Genomic DNA, 22,175 nt, shown 5'->3' on the forward strand with positions numbered 1-22,175 from the left:
CACAGTCTATATTATCCAATAATTTTTTACATCAGCTTAAAGTACCCATTGTAATTGTTTTGTAGATTTTTCTGAGAAGACTGCTGATGATAAAAGGTACAATTTTTATTTTTCTTATTTTTAAGCTTTAAACTATGGATGTCCCGATACTGGTATTGGTACTGATACTGGACATTTGGATGAGTACTTGTACTCGTACAAATGTCCCCGATACCCGAACCGATACTTGCCGACGGGACCCCCCGCCGGCAGGTATCACTGAGGTGCCAAACTATGTAGCGTGCCTAGCAGCTGAGCGCACATCATAGTCGGGACCTGTGGCTAATGCCGTACATCACCGATCGCGGTGATGTCCAGCATTAACCCTATAGACGCCGCAATCAAAGTTGAACGCGGAGTCTAAAAGTTAGCTCAGGGATGCTGATCGGGTTTACCACAGTGAAATTGCTGTGAGGGCAAACAGCTGTGAGGACAGCCGGAGGTCCCTTACTGTGCTCCGTGCCATCCAATCTTCGCTTCTTTACTGCAGCTATACATGGCAGGCAGTAGTAAAGGAGTGCCGATAACACTGATCTATGCTATGGCATATCATTGATCAGTGCATGCAATCTACAGATTGCATGTAATAGTGCCCTATGGGGACTAAACAAAGTCCTTGGCCGGCTCTCGCGATTATAACGCGGGCCACGCGGTGACCCCGTGTCATATCGGGTCGGTCCCGGCATGTAACTGAATCTGAGACCCAGGGCTAATAGCGCGCGGTGCTGCGCGCTATTAACCCTTTAGACGTGGCGTTCAAAGTTGAACGATGTGTCTAAAACAAAAGTAAATGCTTCCCGGCTGCTAAGTGGGGCTGATCGGGACCACTGCGGTGAAAATGCGGTGTCCCGATCAGCTAGGACGCCAGCAGGAGGTCCTCTTACCTTTTCCCCGGCGTGTCTGTTCGGCGATTGATTGCTCCAAGCTGGAGATGCAGGCTTGAGCAATCGACCGCCGATTACACTGATCAGTGTAAAAGATCAGTGTGTGCAGTGTAATAGCCCCCTTGGGAGCTATAACAGTGCAAAAAAAAAGTGTAAAAAAAAAAAGTTAATAAATGTGATTTAACCCTTTCCCTAATAAAAGTCCAAATCACCCCCCTATATAAACATATGTGGTATCGCCACGTGCATAAATGTCCGAACTATAAAAATATATCATTAATTAAACCGCATGGTCAATGGCGTACGTGCAAAAAAAATTCCAAAGTCCAAAATAAGGTATTTTGGGTCACTTTTTATATCATAAAAAAATGAATAAAAAAAGATCAAAAAGTCCGATCAATACAAGAATGGTACCGCTAAAAACTTCAGATCACGGCACAAAAAATTAGCCCTCATACCGCCCCATACGTGGTAAAATTAAAAAGTTATAGAGGTCAGAAGATGACAATTTTAAATGTAGAAGTTTTCCTGCTTCTGGTTATGATTTTTTCCAGAAATGCAACACAATCAAACCTATATAAGTAGGGTATCATTTTAATTGTATGGACCTACAGAATAAAGATAAGGTGTCATTTTTACCTAAAAATGTACTGTGTAGAAACGGAAGCCCCCAAAAATTACAAAATGGTTTTTTTTTCTTCAATTTCGTCGCACATTGATTTTTTTTTTTTTTTGTTTCGCCTTAGATTTTTGGGTAAAATGACTGATTTCCCTGCAAAGTAGAATTGGTGGTGCAAAAAATATGCCATCATATGGATTTTTATGTGCAAAATTGAAAGGGTTATGATTTTTAAAAGGTGAGGAGAAAAAAAACGAAAGTGCAAAAACAGAAAGACCCATAGTCATTAAGGGGTTAAATAAAATTATTATTTTTTTTATATAAAAAAAAAAGCCCTTCCTCTAATAAAAACTAAAGAACACCCTGTCAGATGACATAGAAAAAGTATCTGTAATTGGTATCAGCGAGCACTTAAAAAAAATAAATAAATAAATAAAAGTATCGGTACTCGTTCTTGGTCTTAAAAAATTGTATCAGGACATCCCAACTTTAAACATTAATTGCATATTCACAGGATATACCATAAGGGTAGGGTTACACATAGCATATACACAGCGTATTTTGCTATAAGCAGACAGAGCTAGCCGGTGGCAGCCCTTTGTATGCAGAAAGGTTTGGAGGCGACCCACACGTCACAGTCACGTCGGTGGCGTGCTTGCCAGCTCCAAATCTTACTGCATACCTGGAGTGCTGCAGCGGAGAAGACCTGTGTCTCTGCCGGTAGCAAAATAGCCTATATGCTGCAAGAAATCGCCCAGGCATCAAAAAATCTGCAGCCTATGTGTGATCCGACTCTAAATGTCTGATTCATGTCAGTTTCATATATGTGGCCTGCTTGTCTCAGACATTTACTTAACAAATTGGAATTATATTTAACAGTCCACTACAATGTATAGCTGATTTTTCTTTTGCAGAGAGACTGTTGGGCAGCAAATCAAAGAAAGATCAGCAGGTTCTAAAAATGAAAAAACATTAGTTTCTCTAAACAAAGAACACAGACCATTTGGATCTGAAAATGAAATGGTTATTTCACCACAGCCCAACGAGTCTCAATCTTCCAAACGCCCCAAGCTTGTGACCACTCCTGATGCCTTCCTCCATCCTGCATGGTCTAGTGCAGATCCAGGGAAAGTCTCATTTGCAGGTAGGACAATTGTTTCTGTCGGTGTGACACAGTCACCCATTTTTAGGAACTCTTACAAGATTTGCTTACTTTATTCTTACAGAAACTGCAGAGAAACCTGCTGCAAAGAATGGGTATGTAATGTTTTTTACATTTTTTTTTTTTTTTGGCTAATTGCGACCCGGCTATACTGTTAAGTTTGTAAGTCCATTTCGATTTGTCCTTTATTACTAATAGTTCCTGGTTCACTATAAAGCACCTCTGGGACTCAAACACCTCTTAAATACTTATCATTACTTAAGGTCTGTCTATCTCATTTGTGTCTGAGATTCAAGAGTAGTTTAATTTTGTAGGGAGACAGCAATGGAACCCAGCATAGATGCTATGTCTTTAAAGAGTCATGAAGAGAAAAAAACAAATTTTGTGAGCAAGGAACATCAAACCTCTGTATTTGTGGATGATGGTGCATTATCTCAACCAGTGCAGCAACATACAATTGCAGAGATCGGGTATGGTATTTTTTCTTTTTATAATGTTCAAATACTGTACAAATATTTACTTTGACAGAGCACTGTAACCTGTATTCTTTTCTTATTTCTTATTTAATTGTCCAGGAGGCCGGGCTAGCCAAGCAAGGCTGTTTGCTTTTGCAGCTTTTAAAACATTTTTTTTCCTGAATTCCCCTTTTTAAGGTCTAAAATTCCTTTTTATAGCCCACCTTTGGACCTGCTTTTTTATAAATGTATTTTAGTAGGGGAGGTATCCAGAATTAAGCAAATAATTTCACTACAGCAGTACACAAGTGGGATTCGCAATTCTCACTCTTTCCTGGATCTACATCTAGCTGTAGAGCCAAACATTCATCTTTCTTTCCCTACTGCCTGGCCTCATTGTTAAACCATTCTGAAGCTGTTAGAAAACACTGCCTCTATATCCTGTTGTCTGTCTAGGCATTAGCAATTCTGTGACTTCAGGACTCCTCCCCAAGTACATTATTAAAAATAATCAGTCTAAAAAAACATCGTTTTCAGTATTTATCCAGAAAACCTACATTGTTTTACAAATTAGGACTTTATGCAAACAGTTGTCATTCACAAAACATTCACAAAAAGGTAAATTTTACCTCTTTACATATAAAAAATAATAGGGTTCAGAACAGATTCTTGACACACACCACTTGTACCAGTGTCTATTCAGAATACACACCATTAATAACTAATAGGATTTATGTATCTTAGGATAAACAGTGATGAAAATCCAAATCATACATTTCAAGGGAAGCTGAAAACATCAGAAAGTAATGACAAAGCGGAACCTGATCCTGCTCCATTTTTGTGGCCTGCGTGGTGCAATAGAGATCAAAAGCGCAGGCTGTCTACTGGTAAGTCTCTTTGAATTTCAATTTTATATGATACTTGTTTAAAGAGGTATTACCACTATGACAAGTAGGTGTAAACTGCTGCATTAAGGAAAATACAACAGATTTGTAAGTACATGTAATTATCAAAAATCAATAGTTTTTGAACGTCAGTCTTACCAATATAGGCTGAATGCGACCTTCTGTTTTGCTTGTTTTTCTTTTTCCCTTATGGTCGAGCATGCTTAGTTCTCCTCACACTGATGAAAACCTAAGCATGCATATTGGAAGGGGTGAGTAACTGGGGAACACAAAAGGGTGTGTGGTTGGTGTTATGTGCCTGTGACAAAATGTGGGAATTGGGCTGCCTTTTTGATGGGACAGTGTGAGCATTATCTGTGAGAGCTGGGCAGCCTCTTTTAGCATTTTAATGCTAACTGTGCTTGCGGTCAGTGAGTGACAGTGCGGAAGCTGGGCGGCCTTTCTGTTGGACATTGAGCGGGCACATGGGGCCACAGGATTTCCTGCACATACCGCTGAACTGTTAGAGCAGGGATTCGAACTGGCATTTTATAGCAGGATAGTTCAGCACAATAAGGGATTTCCAGGAATTTCTTCACCAGAGCACTTCCTTGGCCTGACAGGTCACCAAATTAATCACAAATAGAGAATTTATGCAACCAACTGGGATGTCACCCCCAGAATAGGAGAGGGTGCAGGGCATACATTTATGCCCTTCATTCTTAAGTTGTTAAAATCAAACTTCAAACTTTTGAAACAAAATAAGTACGTTTAAAAAAAAATGTTGTAATACTTTTTTGACCCTTTTATGCGAACGTATGTACGTGTTCATCCATTTATTCATTGACGCGCCGCAAATGGGCGTACATGTACGTCCATTCACGATCCTGGTGTTGCAGCTGCTCTCTACCAGCTGCAGCTGTAAGAAGTGGGGCTGCCACCCTGACAGTTAACCCTTTTGATGCTGCAGTCAGTGTTACTGCAGAATCCATCAGGGTGACAAAGGGAGCCTGAGATGCGATTGCGGGGTCCTGATATTAGCCATGGAAACATAGCATTACTTATTGTTATTGGTGATTTGCTGATCTAGCCTGCCTCAGCAGGCTGTATCAACAGAAAGGACACGGGACTGCATGGAGAAGGGGAGCCCTCTCCCACAGTTTTTCAAACTGATCAGATTGAGGGGGAATACATATTGCAGGGTTGTCGATTTGTTATGGACACTGTAATTGCGGTGCGTAAGTGCCGTGATTGCTATTCCAGTGGAAAACTTTTTTTTTTTTTTCAAATGAGCTGGTGCCAGAAAGTTAAACAGATTTGGAAATTACTTCTATTAAAAAATCTTAATCCTTTTATTACTTTTTAGCAGCTGTATGCTACAAAGGAAATTCTTTACTTTTTGAATTTCTTTTTTATGTTGTCCACAGTGCTCTCTGCTGACACCTCTGTCCGTGTCAGGAACTGTCCAGAGCAGCATAGGTTTGCTATGGGGATTTTCCCTTGCTCTAGACAGTTCCTTATATGGGCATCAGGTGTCAGCAGAGAGCACTGCGGACAACACAAAAAAGAAATTTAAAAAATAAAGATTTTCCTCTGTAGCAAACATCTGCTAAAAAGTTCTGAAAGGATTAAGATTTTTTTTAATAGAAGTCATTTACAAATCTGTTTAATTTTCTTGCACCAGTTCATTTAAAAACTTTTTTTTTTCCCACCGGAGTACCCCTTTAAGGATTAAGTTTGGAGAATGGTAGCACCCCAGATTGCAGATTGTTAGATTATTTTTCTTGCTAAAAAAATCACCACCAAAACTGACTAGTGTGCCCTTCTTCGAACACAGTTTCAAAGTATGTACAGTCATGGCAGTAATTGTTGGCACCCCTGAAGAAAATGAAGTATTTCTCACAGAACAGGATTGCAGTAACACGTTTTGCTACACATGTTTATTCCCTTTGTGTGTATTGGAACAGAACCAAAGAAGGAAGAAAAAAAAACAAATTGGACATAATGTCACCCCAAACTCCAAAAATGGTCTGGACAAAATTATTGGCACTCTCAACTTAATATTTGGTTGCACACCCTTTGGAAAAAATGACTGAAATCAGTTGCTTCCTACAACCATCAACAAGCTGCTTACTCCTCTCAGCTGTAATATTGGACCACTCTTCCTTTGCAAACTGCCCCAGGTCTCTCTTATTGGAAGGGCAGCAATTTTAAGATCTTTCCACAGATGTTCAATGGGATTTAGATCTGGACTCATTGCTGGCCACTTCAGAACGCTCCAGCGTATTGTTGCCATCCATTTCTGGGTGCTTTTTGACGTATGTTTAGGGTCATTGTCCTGCTGGAAGACCCAAGATCTGGGACGCAAACTCAGCTTTTTGACACTGAGCTGTACAGTGCAACCCAAAATCTGTTGGTAATCCTCAGATTTCATGATGCCTAGCACTCATTCAAGGCCAGAGGCAGCAAAACAGCCCCAAAACATAATTGAACCTCCACCATATTTCACTGTAGGTACTGTGTTCTTTTCTTTCTAGGCCTCATTCCATTTTTGGTAAACAGTAGAATGATGTGCTTTACCAAAAAGCTCTGTCTTGTTCTCATCTGTCCACAAGACGTTTTCCCAGAAGGAATTTGGCTTACTCAAGTTCATTTTGGCAAAATGTAGTCTTGCTTTTTTATGTCTCTTTGTCAGGCGTGGGGTCCTCCTGGGTCTCCTTCTATAGCATTTTATTTCGTTTAAATGTCTGTGGATAGTTCGCACTGCCATCTTGACTATCTTTGGAACTTGTTTGGGGCTGCTTATCCACCATCCGGACTATCCTGCATTGACACCTTTTATACATTTTTCATCAAGCTACAGTGCCATGGGTTGCAAACTTCTTGATAATGTTGCGCACTGTGGACAAAGGCAAATGTAGATCTCTGGAGATGGACTTGTAACCTTGAGATTGTTGATATTTTTCCACAATTTTGGTTCCACAATTTTGTAAGGGTGCCGATAATTTTGTCCAGCCCATTTTTGGAGTTTGGTGTGACATTATGTCCAATTTGCCTTTTTTTTCTCCTTTTTTGGTTTAGTTCCAATACACACAAAGGGAATAAACTTGTATAGAAAAACATGTGTTACTGCAATCCTTTTCTGTGAGAAATACTTAATTTTCTTCAAAAATTTCAGGGGTGGCAACATTAACGGCCATGACTGTATGTTTGACGTCTGTCTGCTTCAGTTTTTTAGTCTGCCAATAGGTGACATCTAGACTAGGGATCGACCGATTATCGGTATGGCCGATATTATCGGCCGATAATCACGATTTTGGGCATTATCGGTATCGGCAATTACCTTGCCGATAAGCCAATAGTGCCCCGCCCCCCGCCCCCACCGCACCGCGACCGCCCCCCCCGTAGTGCTGGGCGGTACACCGGTATGGATTTTTGCCCATACCGCTATACCGGTTGGGCCCCTCCCCCACCCTCCGAGTTAATAAAAAAAAATGTAAGTTACCCGTAATGGGGGTGGTCCGGGCCATCCATCCTGCAGTGTCCGGCGGCATTCCGGGTGGAGGGTGAACCGTTCCGGGCTGTCCCTCTTCTCCGGGGGTCCTCTTCTCCACTCCGGGCAGGCTCCGGCCTAGTACGCTGCATAGACGCCAGGTGCGTCGCTGGATACGGGCGTCACTGCGCAGCGGCGTCTATGCAGTGTACTAGGCCGGAGCCTGCCCGGAGTGGAGAAGAGCACCCCCGGAGAAGAAGGACAGCCCGAACCGGTTCACCCTTCACCCGGAATGCCGCCGGACACTACAGGAAGGGAGGATGGATGGCCCGGCTCACCCTGACAGGTAGGGGGAGAGAAGCGGGTGGTGGTGGCGGCAGCCTATGGCTCCGCAAAAGCCACCGCAATGCATTGATTTAAAGCGCCCGCTTTAAATCAATGCTCTGCAGCGGTGTCGAGGGGGGATAAATAGCCGATAACTTATACCGGAATTTCTGTATAAGTTATCGGCTATCGGCCCTAACCTCCACCGATTATCGGTATCGGCCCTAAAAAAAAAACGATATCGGTCGATCCCTAATCTAGAACCAATCTACAAATCTGCCATGCGCAGTATATTTAAAATTTAAGTCAAATACTTTAAACTAGCAAGATCTTGGCAGGATCAGGTCACAGAATTTGACTTACACTTTAAACAGTAGCTAAGTCTTAAACCCTCTGTCAATTGAAAAATGTTGTAAACATTTTTTTATTTAACAAACTACCTTTTTTATTTTTTCTTAGAGATCACAAAGAAATCCTATTCACAATTAAGGTAGGGTTATGATTCATTGAGTAGGAGATAACAATAGTTTTTTTTTTTTACCTGTGTTTATATTTGTATGTATTTGATGTATATTCTCATTTATTTCTTAATATTTCAACCTCTAGAAAAAAAAATAGCGTGTGAATTTTCTATTGCTTTAGCTTTGTTGGTGAAAACGAGCTAGTGCTAACCGAAGAAGCTGACAAACAAAGCCTGGCAAGGTAATGTGTCCTTTATACATATGATGAGAATATGCTGGATTCCTATTAACATCTGAGATCAAGTTACCTATAACTGTTCCAACCTAGTGGTCTTCCACATGTGCCCCTTAGCCCCAGGTTGCAGATGCCTTTTCTTAAAAGAGAATTTACAAATAGGCTTCTGTGGGTTGGGACAGAGACAGTTTTCTTCCTTTTAGGGGAGCACTTGTGCACACTCCAGCCCCCGTACTAAGGGAGCATTGTCTGTAAGACTTCATAGAACGACTGGAATTCCACAAAAAACAGTACCCCCATTACCCCTAGTGCCTTATTATAGAACATTATTATACAGTGACTTGCGCAGATCTTTACTGTGGGGTTTACTTGGGCGCCGAATCCTTTGGTCACATCAATAGGTACTACTCTTCTTACACTTGCATGATATCCCTTGAGGTGATAGGGACATATTTTGTCTTGTTTGCATTCTATTAAAAATAACAGTGGTTAGTTACCGGAAAACTACCTCAGTCCCCTCCACTGACACTTTAGTTGCTAAAATCACCACAACATACTCATTGGAAATAATTATTTCTCTCGGTGCCGGCACATTTCCCTCATTCTCCAAACGATAGTCTCACTGGTCCTTCTCCCCGCTATATACACACAGATATATGACCTTGCATTTTCATGACTGATTGCCTGTTGGCTATGTTTGTATTTTCTTTGGAGCACTAAATTCACTGACTACTCATGGTACCTTACCACTCACAACACATGTTTGTGCCAACACGACAGTCAAGGTTTCACACATTATACTTCTCTATAATTCTTCTGGAGCTTATACTGCAGGGACTGGACTTTGATCATGTCCACTTGAACTAGCATGGACAGATGCCACTGACTGTTGTTTGATTTCTTGTTTGTTCTGTTTTTATGGACACTCCCACACGCAATCAAGACTGCACCTGCATGTACAGTTACTCCGGTCTTTGAGTTACTGCCTGTCTCTACAGTATCCTTGTTCTTTGTTATTATATAAAAAAAATTCTTAATAAAAAAAATTATTGTAAAAAAAGGTAATCCAGGATTAGAAAATGTAATATAGGGCACTTCACTTTGTGTGTGTGTGTGCTTGGTGCGACTACGTCCACAGTGCCTTATATGCGGCTGTCTGCCGCGGCGCTGTTTCGGGCCGGGCGATCTCTGCGCCGGCTTGCTTTCGCTTTGCCAGCAGCGCCTTATACACGGCTGACAGCCTCGGTGCTGCTATGAGCCGGGCGCTTCAGCGCCGGCTTACTTTCACTTTCGCTTAGACCGCCCGCTCTATTCCCCTGAGCGCATATGCGGCTGACATGTGCGCTCGGGACAAGGAGCGTGCGCCATGAAGTTCTTTTTGGCCGGTCTTTAGCTCCGCCCACAGGGCTGGGAGCTCTGAGGCGCGAAGGAGCCTCCAATCAGCGCCGTGGGCGCGATTTTCAGTGAGAAGGGGTCAGTTAGTTAGTGCCTTGCTTCAGGCACGCCCCTCTCTTCCCATTGGCTGGCCTGTTCATTCACTCTAGCTGCACGGAGCGAGTTCTCCTCACTGCAGCTGACAGGGCACACAGACTAGGGTGAGAAAGTTCCTGTCTCCTTTTCCCACATTATGTCCATACCCAGAGCTGTTCCTCCCTCTAAACAGAAACCTGGAACTTCAGTGACTTATTTTGTCTGTAAGCACTGTAATACCAAGATGTCTGGCTCTGCTGAGCCCACTTGCCCTGCCTGCTACACTTCTCCCCCAGACCCCCTGGTACCCCCTGATGCCCCTTTTGTCCTGAGCGGTTCAGCCAGTCCACCAGCCTGGGTTTCTTCCCTGACCCAGTATATGGCTGACTCGACCCAAGTCTCCCATTCGGTGGCTGAGGCCTCCCGGGAAGTGGTGTCCGCCTTGAAGGGGTCATCCCCGCGCAGGACCTCTGAGAGGGCCCGCTCCTCGTCTCCACATACTTCACGCTCTCACAATCGTACTAGGGGTGCCTCGTCTGACTCTTCCTTTCAGTCTTCAGATAGACGTGAGTGTTCCCCTCGTGGGTCCCGCCCACTGTCATCTGGGCACAAACGTCGCTCCTCCAGAGGACGTTCTCGGAGTCGCCGCTCTGCCACGCCAGAGCCGCGTACCCGGTCAGGGTCGCCCCCCCTCCAGGACTGCCTCTACTCATTCACATTCCCCTGGTGAACTGGTGGACAAGGCTTCCCAGCCGGCATCTGACTCAGAGAACCGCTCAGACTCAATTGCAACGGTGAACTCATTGGTGACAGCCATAAGAGACACCTTTCACTTGGAGGACCCAGTATCTTCGGATGTCAATCCAGAAGTATCCTTTCATCGTGCTAAGCCAGCACCTCAAAGGTTCAGCTCTCACGCTGACTTTGACGACATTCTGGCATCTGCATTGAAACATCCAGACAAGAGGTTCCCGGGAATCAAGACAATTCAAGAACGTTATCCATTTGACAAGGACTTTGTCGCTAAGGTGGTTTCCCCTCCCTCAGTGGATCCACCAATCTCCTGGATCGCTAAGGCGACTACACTGCCTCTGGCAGATGCTGCTGCCTTCAAGGATCCCACGGACAAGAAGGTAGAATCCTTAGCGAAGTTTGCTTCTGAAGCAGCTGGCTCTTCTTCCCATCTTCGGCCTGACACGGATGTCCAAGGCCCTGTCGGAGTGGTGCCAAAAGCTCTATCAGGATATCTTAGCGGGATCCCCCCCAGAGGATCTATCTGCTCTGGCTCTCCAATGCTCTAAACCTGGGGACTTTCTGTGCGCAGCTTCCATGCAGTCAGCCCTTTGTTCTGCCTTTGTTGTGGGTCACCTAGCGGCTCTCCGCCGCTCTATGTGGCTTAAAGCTTGGAATGCGGATGCCGCTTCCAAAAGGTCTCTCACTGAGCTTCCCTTTACGGGTGGCTGTCTTCTTTGCAAACGCCTTGATGAGATTATCTCTGAGGCAACGGGAGGTAAGTGTTCCTTGTTACCTCAAAATAAGGTTCGCCCTACTTCCCAAAGGAAGTCCTTTTCCTTACGGTCCTTTCGGACCTCCTGCTCCAGCAAAGGGTCCGGGCAGGCGCCCTCGCGGGACAAGAAGGCTCCCTCGTTCCGGGCACGCCCGTCTTGGAAGTTGGACTCCAACCGGTCCGGCCGTTTTGTGCCCAAATCAGGCAACCGCAAACCCACTTCTGCATGAAGTGAGGCCCCCACCCGCGGTTTCTTCTCGGGTGGGAGGTCGTCTCTTGCTTTTTCGAGACATCTGGACCTCACACATTCAGGACTCTTGGGTCAGGGACATGGTGTCCAACGGTTGCCGAATCGAATTCGCCTTCCCAGGGATCGCTTATTTCGCTCCCGGGCCCCCCGGTCTCCTCCTCTGGCGAAAGCAATTTCGAGTGTCTCTCCAGTCTCTGCTTCTCCAGGGGGTTATCGTTCCCGTTCCTCCAGGGGAACGTTTTCAAGGTTTCTATTCCAATCTTTTTGTGGTCCCCAAGAAGGACGGTTCCGTGCGACTAATCCTAGACCTCAAGCGTCTCAACAGTCACATTCTCATCTGCCACTTCCGAATGGAATCTCTCCCTTCGGTGGTGGCGTCCCTGGAACAAGGGGAGTTCCTTTCATCGGTGGACATCAAGGATGCCTACCTCCATGTGCCAATATTTCCAGGCCATCATTGGTACCTCCGCCTTGCGGTTCCGGAGGAGCGCTTTCAATTCGTAGCCCTCCCCTTCGGTCTAGCCACGGCTCCTTGGGTCTTTACAAAGATCCTTGCACCAGTGATGGGCCTGTTACGGTCGAGGGGAATCTCGGTGATACCCTATCTGGACGACCTTCTCATCAAGGCTCCAACCAGAGCCCAGAATTTGGAGAATCTGAACGTCACTCTCCACACTCTGACTCGCTTCGGGAGGATGGTCAACCGGGACAAGTCAGTCCTCCGTCCTACCCAGTCTCTAACCTTCCTGGGACTTCGATTCGACACGGCCTTTGCCCGAATTTGTCTTCCACCGGACAAACGTCTGGCACTCCGGTCTGGGGTCCGCCCCCTTCGGACCCAGGTATCATTCTCCATTTGCACTTGTATGGAAGTCCTGGGTCGGATGGTGGCAACTATGGAGGCCGTACCCTTTGCCCAATTTCATTAACGCCCTCTTCAACTGGCGATTCTCTCTCGATGGAACTGGTCTCCTCTGTCCCTCGATCATCAGATTGTTTTCCCTCGCAGGGTCCGTCAGTTCTCTGCTCTGGTGGCTCCGCTCACCCCTTCTTCTCCAAGGGCGGTCGTTTCTTCCCCTTCACTGGCAGGTTGTTACAACAGAGGCCAGCCTGTCGGGCTGGGGCGGTGTGTTCAGGGATTGGACGGTTCAGTGACTCTGGTCTCCCCAGGAGACCTTGCTTCCGATAAACATATTGGAATTACGGGCGATTCTTCTTTGTCTTCTTCATTGGGAGTCCCGTCTTCGGTCCCGTCCTGTCCGCGTCCAGTCGGACAACGCCACGGCCGTGACGTACATAAATTGAAAGGGCGGCACTCGCAGCTCGGCAGCCATGGCTGAGGTGACCAAGATTCTCACCTGGGCGGAGAGCAAGGTTCCGGCCATTTCGGCGATTGACATTCCGGGAGCGCTCAACTGGGAAGCGGACTTCCTCAGTCGGTCCTCACCCGACCCCGGCGAGTGGTCTCTACATCCGTAGGTCTTCGCGCAGCTCTGCAACCTCTGGGGCATTCCGGATGTGGACCTCTTCGCGTCCCGGCGCAATCGGAAGATCCTTCCTTTTGTGTCCAAGTCCTGGGACCCTCAGGCTCTGGCCGTGGACACCCTAGTGATTCCTTGGGCGGGGTTTGCCCTACCCTCTCTGTTCCCTCCTCTTCCGCTCCTTCCAAGGGTGCTGAGGAAGCTCAAGGCAGAGGACGTCCCCGCCATTCTGGTAGCTCCAGATTGGCCCCGAAGGTCGTGGTATGCCGACGTAGTCAGGCTCCTCGACAACGCTCCACTGCGCCTTCTGCTCCGCCCGGTCCTGCTCTCTCAGGGACCTCTTTGCCACCCCAATTTACAGTCGCTGCATTTGACGGCGTGGCAGTTTAGACCGCGGTTGTCAGGTTTCGGCCCTTGCTGTTCTTTTCCAGCGGCCCCTGGCTTCTAATTCTCATGTCTTGACCTTCCTTCAAGGAGAGGCGCACGCTGTTCCTCCTTATCGGGCACCCTCTCCCCCTTGGGACTTGAATTTGGTTCTTGGTGCCCTCCAGGGTGCACCCTTTGAGCCCCTTAGAGAGGTGTCTCTACGCCTCCTTTCTTGGAAAGTGGCGTTTCTTGTTGCTATCACCTCCATTGGCAGCTATTTCCTGCCGTTCTACGTTTCTGGTGATTTACCAGGACAAGGTTGTTTTGCGGACAGATCCTTCCTTTTTGCCTAAGGTGGTCTCGGCCTTTCATCTCAATGAGGACATTGTCCTCCCGTCCTTTTGTCCTGCTCCTTCTCATCCTAGGGAGCGCTTACTACACAAGCTGGATGTAGTTTGGCTGTTCGGTCTTATCTCTCCATCACTTCTTATTTTCGTCAGTGTGATTCCTTTTTCATCCTTACGGAAGGTCGTCACGAGGGACAACCTGCTTCCAAGGCCACCATTTCTCGGTGGATTCGGTCCGCCATTTCGGAAGCCTATCGCTGTAAGGGGAAGATTCCTCCTTTCAGGGTTGTGGCTCATTCTACCTGTTCTGTTGGGGCACCCTGGGCTCTCCAGAATAGAGCCTCGGCCTCGCAGATTTGCAAGGCGGCTACCTGGTCGTCTTTTCACACTTTCTCGAGGTTTTACCAAGTTCATACTTTCGCATTGGCTGATGCTAGTCTGGGTCGTAAAGTGTTGCAGGCGGCAGTGGATCGGCCGTCTGCCTGACTGCTTATCTGCCCTCCCAAGGGACGGCTTTGGTACGTCCCAAGGTCTGTGTCCCCCAATGGAGCCGATAGAGAAAAGGAGATTTTCGTTTACTTACCGTAAAATCTCTTTCTCGAAGGATCCATTGGGGGGGGGACACAGCTCCTGCCCTTTTTGGGATTTTCCTTTTGGTTCTCTGTCCGAGGATGTGTTCAGTTATGTTTTTTCTTCTGGTTCTCGGACAGTTTTGGGTTTTTCTTTGACCTGTTGGTCTCCTCCTATTGCTCTGGAACTTAAACTGATTAGCTCAGAGCCTGAAGGCGGGTATATCCTGATGGGAGGAGCCTACTTTTTTTATTACCATAGAGTCACACCTCCTAGAGACAGCAGCACGGTCTGTGTCCCCCAATGGATCCTTCGAGAAAGATTTTACGGTAAGTAAAAAAAAATCTTTTTTTTTTTTTGTAAACAAAACTTGGTTCAACTTTGTACTGTTATTATTCCGACACCAAAAGGTTGGCTTTTCAATTATTTCCGTTGTACTTAAAACTTTTTTGTTCTATTATAATAAACCAAATGTGAAAAATAAACACAAAAAAAACTGGGAGCGGCTGCAGTTCACTTCCACAAAATACCAAAAAACTTCAACAGCACAATTTAAGTTTCCAAACTTACACCGGTTAGGACCACTCACAACTGTAACAGACATCTTCGATAACAAAAATGGAGAAATCTTCGGTTGCCGCTACACTCTTCTCTGGTGGAGAATTTCCACCCGAAAATGTGCAAGACTAGAGAAAAATAAAAAATTGGAGGAGCGGACACACCTTTCCCTACAGCAGCTGAAAATACAGAAAAATTAGTAGGTCGATCCACTTACTTCAAGGGAGCCGAAATATCTAATGCTCCCCTAGTGCCGGCAAGCCTATCTTTCCCACTCTCGTTCCTCCAGCTGTTCTTCTCAGCCGATACTTCAAAGTTGGTATTGTGTCTGGAGTTTTTTCCTTCTCGGAAATGTTTCTCAGGACAGGGTTTACTTTATATAAGATAAAGACATTTATTGCACATAATATTACATCCAACGCGTTGCGGAGTTGCCTACTTCCTCAGGGAATGACACATGGATCAACAAACTCCTATTTCTACTCTACTTTTCCTCTCTCACCGGAAATGACATATACACAATATATATTGTACATATTGGATCCCACACTGGCATTCTAAAACATAAATTACATATTCCGAACTGCAGTTTAAAAGTGTGGTATCCAATATGTAGGGAGGACATCCCAATCCCTGAGAAAAATAATTACATCCCTTAAATTTAATATTAGACACCGTTATTCCAAAAATTGTGTCTCCCGGCATTTTGCTGTAGCCCACAATGCGGATCCTGAACTGTTAAACGTAAGTCCAATAGAGAAAATAGAAAAAAGTTTGAATAGAATTTCAACACTGTTCAAAAGAGAGAGTTTTTATATATTTAAACTTGATACATTATCTCCAAAAGGTTTTAATGAAATGTTAGAACGTGTGTGTGGGTTTTATATATATTTTTATATATATATGTTAGTTGCGGTTTTAGATTGTGTATATGGAATTTTCGGTGAGAGAGGAAAAGTAGAGTAGAAATAGGAGCTTTGTTGATCCATGTGTTATTCCCTGAGAAAGAAGGCAACTCCGCAATGCGTCGGATGTATTATTATGTGCAATAAATGTCTTTATTTTATATAAAGTGAAGCATTGTCCTGAGATACATTTCCGAGAAGGAAAAAAAGAGAACTCAAGGCACAATACTAACTTAGAAGTATCGGCTGAGAAGAACAGCTGGAGGAACGAAAGTGGGAAAGATAGGCTTGCTGGCACGAGGGGAGCATAAGGTATTTCGGCTCCCCTTGAAGTAAGTGGATCGACCTACTAATTTTTCTGTGTTTTCAGCTGCTGTGTGGAAAGGTGTGTCCGCTCCTCCAATTTTTTCTTTTTCTCTAGTAATAAACCAAATGTAAATCCTACATATCCATATAACATAACATTTTCGTCTAAGGGGAATGAACCATTCACTGTTGACTTTCTATTTCAGGCTTCTTCAGTTTTTAAGTCCTTCACCTAAGCATTTACCAGAAGATGAGTCTAGAAAGGTAGACTTGTCTGTTTTATATGTTATTAGTAGAGTGCTTATGTGATCTTTTCTTGTTCGTTTCATTGGGAAACACAGGGGCCATGGGTATTGGCTGATGCTAAAAATAAATTGGTAGCTTCTGCTTAGCAGGCTATACCCTGACACTGAGCTAACCAGTTTTAGGACATTGTCAGTAGAAGGCAAACACAGGTCTGGAGTTCTGCAGACCTGGTCATTTCATTGTTTCCTTAATTTATGTTACTATAATTTTATTGAGATAGTTTTTTTTCTTATTATTGTAAAAAAAAAAAAAAGACAAAATCATACAAGCACAAGAATTTTTGAAGCCTATATACTAACACAGGCTAAATTTAAGCTTTCATCAATATTCCCTGCCTTGCCTATCCACAGCATTACAGACATTAAAGAGGTACTCTGCCCCTACACATGTTATCTCCTATCTCTGGGCTGGCGCTGTGGCGTTACAATCATGGGAGCCTGGGGCTTCTGTGATTGTGATGACACGCCACACCCCTCCATTCAAGTCTATGTTAGGGGCAGGGGTGTAGCCAGAAATCACAGGGCCCCGATGCAAAAAAAAAAAAAAATGCCCTGTGCCCCCCTTACGAACCCTGGAGCTCCTGCACTACCTAGTAACTTGCTAGTGCTGTAAATGTATAGCGATGTGCGCAAAGTGACATACTTCGGCGCCGTACATTTACAGCATGTCTTGTCTTTTAGGGGTAAAGCGGCATAACAGGTGCGGCGGGCTGGCCAGGGTAGTGGTCTGGACGAAGTGGCTTGTCAGTTGCCTCTTCAAGTGCAGGGTGGCTACGCTGCACACAACACACTAAACGAGGAAGGGCAGGGGTTCCTGGACAGGGCAAGTAGGGCTGGACTGGGATCAAAAATAGGCTTGGGCATATTGGACTATGCAGTCAGTTTCTTTTGGGTGGAGGTCCCAGCAGTTGGACCCCCATCAAAATAAAATGGGCTACACAGTCTAAAATTACCTTGGTTCAAGTTACTCTCCAGCTGTTGCAGAGCTACAACTCCCATCAAGCCTGGACAGCCTCAGACATGAAAGAAGTTGTAATTTTTTTTAAAGCTGGAGAGCCACATATCGGGGGACAGTTTCACCCATCATCTCCGCAGACCTTACAAGTAACTACAACTCTGATGGGTCAGACAGATGAAACAATTATTTGACTCACAGAAGTTGCCTTCTCTGTTGTGTTCCTTATCTTTTTTCTTCTTCATTCTTCGAGCTACATCTTTTTCTGCAGAGTCAAATTCCCCAACATCATTCGTTCCTCACATTGTTAGCAGATGCCCATCCTCTGTATGAAGACAATAATAATTTTAAGCCTGCCACACACTGTGCCCCCTAAACACACCTTGCCAGACATAACCCTGAAAATAAAACTGCCACACTCTTTTTATGTTTGTCAGAATCCCACCCCTGTACTGTCCTCCCCCAAGCCTTTAGGTCCCCCCACACCCATCTTTCCTCTCCTTTAGACCCCTAAGGGTTTGTACACAATGCATACATTTAGTCAGCAGAATGTCCACTTCAGTCATCAGTGGTAGGACCAGGGGACGTGTACCGTCTTTTAGACAGAAATGCAATTTAGCAGAATTCTGCCCAACGAATAAAATGTTCATTCTTTGAGCGGATTTCTGCCTGCAGAATTCCATTGCAGCAATTGTAGTGTGCACAGAACAGCAGAATCACATTGAAAACAATAGGACTCTGCTGCAAGTTGATTTCCGTACTGGAATTCCGCCAGCAGAATGTCCGCAGTCCCACCAGACCCCTTATCTCTCTTCAAGACCCAAATTTCCCTTTACCCTAAATCCCCCAGATCCTTTTCCTTCTCCAGAACCCTATGCCCCACCAGGCCCCTAATTCTTCCACATAAACCTTTGTCACTTTCTTTTCCACACTTTCCCGCCCCCTCTGTAATTCGTAAAAATCCTCTGCCACCCCCCTCTGTCATCTTCAATTTCTCTTTTTTTCAGCTCCCACCCCCCCACCACCACCACACCTCTGTCCTCCTCCATGCTCCTTTTCCAGTCCCCCCCGTAATCCTCTATGTTCCTGCTCCAGACCGATGGAGGGGTCATGGCGGCTGTGTTCGCCAGTCAACCGGCACAGAGTGGCGTTCGCTCAATGCATCAGATGACTGGGGTGCCACTGGATAGGAAAACTATAGCATATGTACCAGTGGGCCACAAAACCGGATACAGGGCAAAAATGAGCCAACTGGAGTCACTATCTGACTCCGATCGGCTCATTTAAATGAATGAGATTCTGCATCGGTCCAGCCGGAATACAGGGGCTCGTGGTTTTGAAATTTCTCAACCAGATCTCACAAATGTAGTGTGATTGCACCCTGACTGACTGTACGACTCATGCGCTGGGGAAAATATGTATAGCTTCTCTCTTTTGGGTGTAATATTCTCCATACATCTGTGCAAACTCAAAACAGATTTTGCCAAACTGATGTTCAAGAGACTAATTATTTCCCGGTTGAAGTATGTTGTTGTGTTCAGGGCCATATTGAACCCCCCCCCCCCCCAAGCAAGAAGATCCCCTTCACAAAGGAATCCACCTAGATTGGTAACGGAAGGCAAATTACAGGCGTTGAGGAGTACCGGAAAATATAGCCGCCAATGATACAGTATATGGGATCAAGTAGTCGTCTTTATGGGATAAAAGATACAGGCAATAACTTGTTTCGGGGGATGACACCCCTCCTTCTTCAGATTGAGAATGAAGGCAGATTTTTCCTGGGGACTAGGTTACATCCCGGGACCCCCTAGACACCAGGGAATAGAGGCATTTAATGTTTAAACCAGTTAAATGACAGACAACTGAGCGATCTCCGATGTCCATCATTACTGACAGGTGTCAGCTGCTGATAGCAGTGGACATCTCCTGGTTAATGACGCAGACCTGACTCGTGGTCCTGCGTCATGTCTGCTCACCCGACCCAAAAAAAACGAGAGAGTGGGCTCAACCAATAATATCCATAAGGGTGCTACCAGTGCTAATATCCTAAACACAGAGATAACATAGAAAAGCAGAAGAACATATAAGGCGCACACCAAAGTTATCTCATCAATGCTTTATTAAAGTACATGACATAAATTAGACCACACATTTAAAAACACTAAGGCCAGATGACTCACAGCCTCCCACCGCCACAAACGGAACCCTAATTTCCTGGTGGCTCCCCCACAGGGACACACGCCTGTCCCAATAGTACAATATACATATTCCCTCTTGGACCAATGGACCCCTATGCATAGTAACTCATAAGAAAATTCAGTATTGCACGCTCAGTAGCAGCTGCATAAATATTAACTCATTCAAAATAAAGTGCATGGTCAAGGGAGATAAAATACATCGCAATATAGTAAATGGAGCAGGCGTCCTGCCGAAAAAGGTCCCATGCATTTCATGTATGTCATGGGTCAGGAAGTAGTTAATACAGTGATATAGCCTACATATCATATCTATTGGTTGGCTTACATTTGTATTGTTTAGTCCCAAGGACCTATGGGCTCTATCAATCTCCAGTTCACTAGTCAACAGGCTTTGCAAGATTCCGCTAAAGATCTCCTGTAGGTTGTAAACAACTCTGGTGTGTTCACCCTCTCTGCTAAACCGCAAATACGAATATTGTTTCTGCGGTGACGATTTTCTAAATCCTCATGCATTTGATGCCCCCACCAGCTTGTTTCTTTATTTTAAAACTAAATATTAACCCCTTAACGACGCAGGACGTATATTTACGTCCTGCGCCGACTCCTGCGATATGAAGCTGCATTACATCGTGTCGGTCCCGGCACTCATCAATGGCCGGGACCCGCAGCTAATACCACACATCGACGATCGCTGTGGTATTAACACTTTAGAAGCGGCGGTCAAAGCTTACCGCCGCTTCTAAAGCGAAAGTGAAAGTATCCCGGCTAGTCAGTTGGGCTGTTCGGGACCGCCGCGGTGAAATCGCTGCGTCCCGAACAGCTTACAGGACACTGGGAGGGCCCTTACCCGCCTCCTAGGTGTCCGATCGACGAATGACTGCTCCGTGCCTGAGATCCAGGCCGGAGCAGTCAAGCGCCGATAACACTGATCACAGGCGTGTTAATACACGCCAGTGATCAGCATAGGAGATCAGTGTGTGCAGTGTTATAGGTCCCTATGGGACCTATAACACTGCAAAAAAAAAAGTAAAAAAAAGTGTTAATAAAGGTCATTTAACCCCTTCCCTAATAAAAGTTTGAATCACCCCCCTTTTCCCATAAAAAAAAATAAAACAGTGTAAATAAAAAAAAATAAACATATGTGGTATCGCCGTGTGCGTAAATGTCCGAACTATAAAAATATATCATTAATTAAACCGCACGGTCAATGGCGTACGCGCAAAAAAATTCCAAAGTCCAAAAAAGCGTATTTCAGTCACTTTTTATACCATTAAAAAATGAATAAAAATCGATCAAAAAGTCCGATCAAAACAAAAATTGTACCGTTAAAAACTTCAGATCACGGCGCAAAAATGAGCCCTCATACCGCCCTGTACGTGGAAAAAAAAGTTATAGGGGTCAGAAGATGACATTTTTAAACGTATAAATTTTCCTGCATGTAGTTATGATTTTTTCCAGAATTACTACAAAATCAAACCTATATAAGTAGGGTATCATTTTAACCGTATGGACCTACAGAATAATGATAAGGTGTCATTTTTACCGAAATATGCACTGCGTAGAAACGGAAGCCCCCAAAAGTTACAAAATGGCGTTTTTTCTTCCATTTTGTCGCACAATAATTTTTTTTTCTGTTTCGCCGTGAATTTTTTCGTAAAATGACTAATGTCACTGCAAAGTAGAATTGCTGAGGCAAAAAATAAGCCATCATATGGATTTTTAGGTGGAAAATTGAGAGGGTTATGATTTTTAAAAGGTAAGGAGGAAAAAACGAAAGTGGAAAAACCCTGAGTCCTTAAGGGGTTAATAGAAGTGCCATAAAATTACTTTGTTAATGACATCTCATAAAAGCTACTAGAAGAAAAAAATGGTCCCAAGATTAGGTGAGAATTATCCAAAGCTCCAACTTACCTGCATAATTGTAGTTGTGTCTCAGGCAGTGTACACTGCAAAGATATTACCACCTAATAGCGGCTACATATACATGCTGTATATTAAGATATTAAAGACACTACAGGATATCAATACATCTACTTATAAGGTCCTACTGTAATGTACACAAACGCTTCCTATGCGTTTTTACAGTCTATGACTACAGCATTCTCAGGGAGACTATTACAACATATTCTATGTGAGTTAAAAATTGCTGTATGCAGGCAAAACTTATATACCCTGCACATGATTTTAAAGATAACAAGGAGGCTGTGGTGGTTACATCTCCTACCACGCTCCTGTTGACATCCCCCTCTCATTTTTCTCTGTTTCAGAGAGAGCAGTGTCAGACGATAAGATTTCTTTCCATCTCCTTACGACTGCAGTCTTTCTCTAACACAGAGTAGACTTTATTCTCCCTGAAATCCTGGAGGTCACATAGAAATTGTTACTGTTTCTGTTCAGGTTG

General features: G+C 44.6%; 1 protein-coding gene across 9 annotated transcripts in view; it reads left to right on the plus strand.

Annotated features, from left to right (window-relative positions):
* The window catches only part of TDRD12 (tudor domain containing 12), a 276,574-nt gene that overhangs the window by 96,833 nt on the left and 157,566 nt on the right, over positions 1–22,175 (plus strand). For all 9 annotated transcript variants that reach the window (XM_056525738.1, XM_056525737.1, XM_056525743.1 and 6 more), the window contains 8 exons: positions 66–96; positions 2,457–2,686; positions 2,769–2,799; positions 3,019–3,174; positions 3,904–4,046; positions 8,320–8,350; positions 8,503–8,562; positions 16,523–16,580. In XM_056525738.1, coding sequence (XP_056381713.1) covers positions 66–96; positions 2,457–2,686; positions 2,769–2,799; positions 3,019–3,174; positions 3,904–4,046; positions 8,320–8,350; positions 8,503–8,562; positions 16,523–16,580 — 740 coding nt within the window. The remainder of the gene's footprint in view (positions 1–65; positions 97–2,456; positions 2,687–2,768; positions 2,800–3,018; positions 3,175–3,903; positions 4,047–8,319; positions 8,351–8,502; positions 8,563–16,522; positions 16,581–22,175) is intronic.

Source organism: Hyla sarda, chromosome 6 (genome assembly GCF_029499605.1).
Source record: "Hyla sarda isolate aHylSar1 chromosome 6, aHylSar1.hap1, whole genome shotgun sequence".
NCBI lineage: Eukaryota > Metazoa > Chordata > Amphibia > Anura > Hylidae > Hyla > Hyla sarda.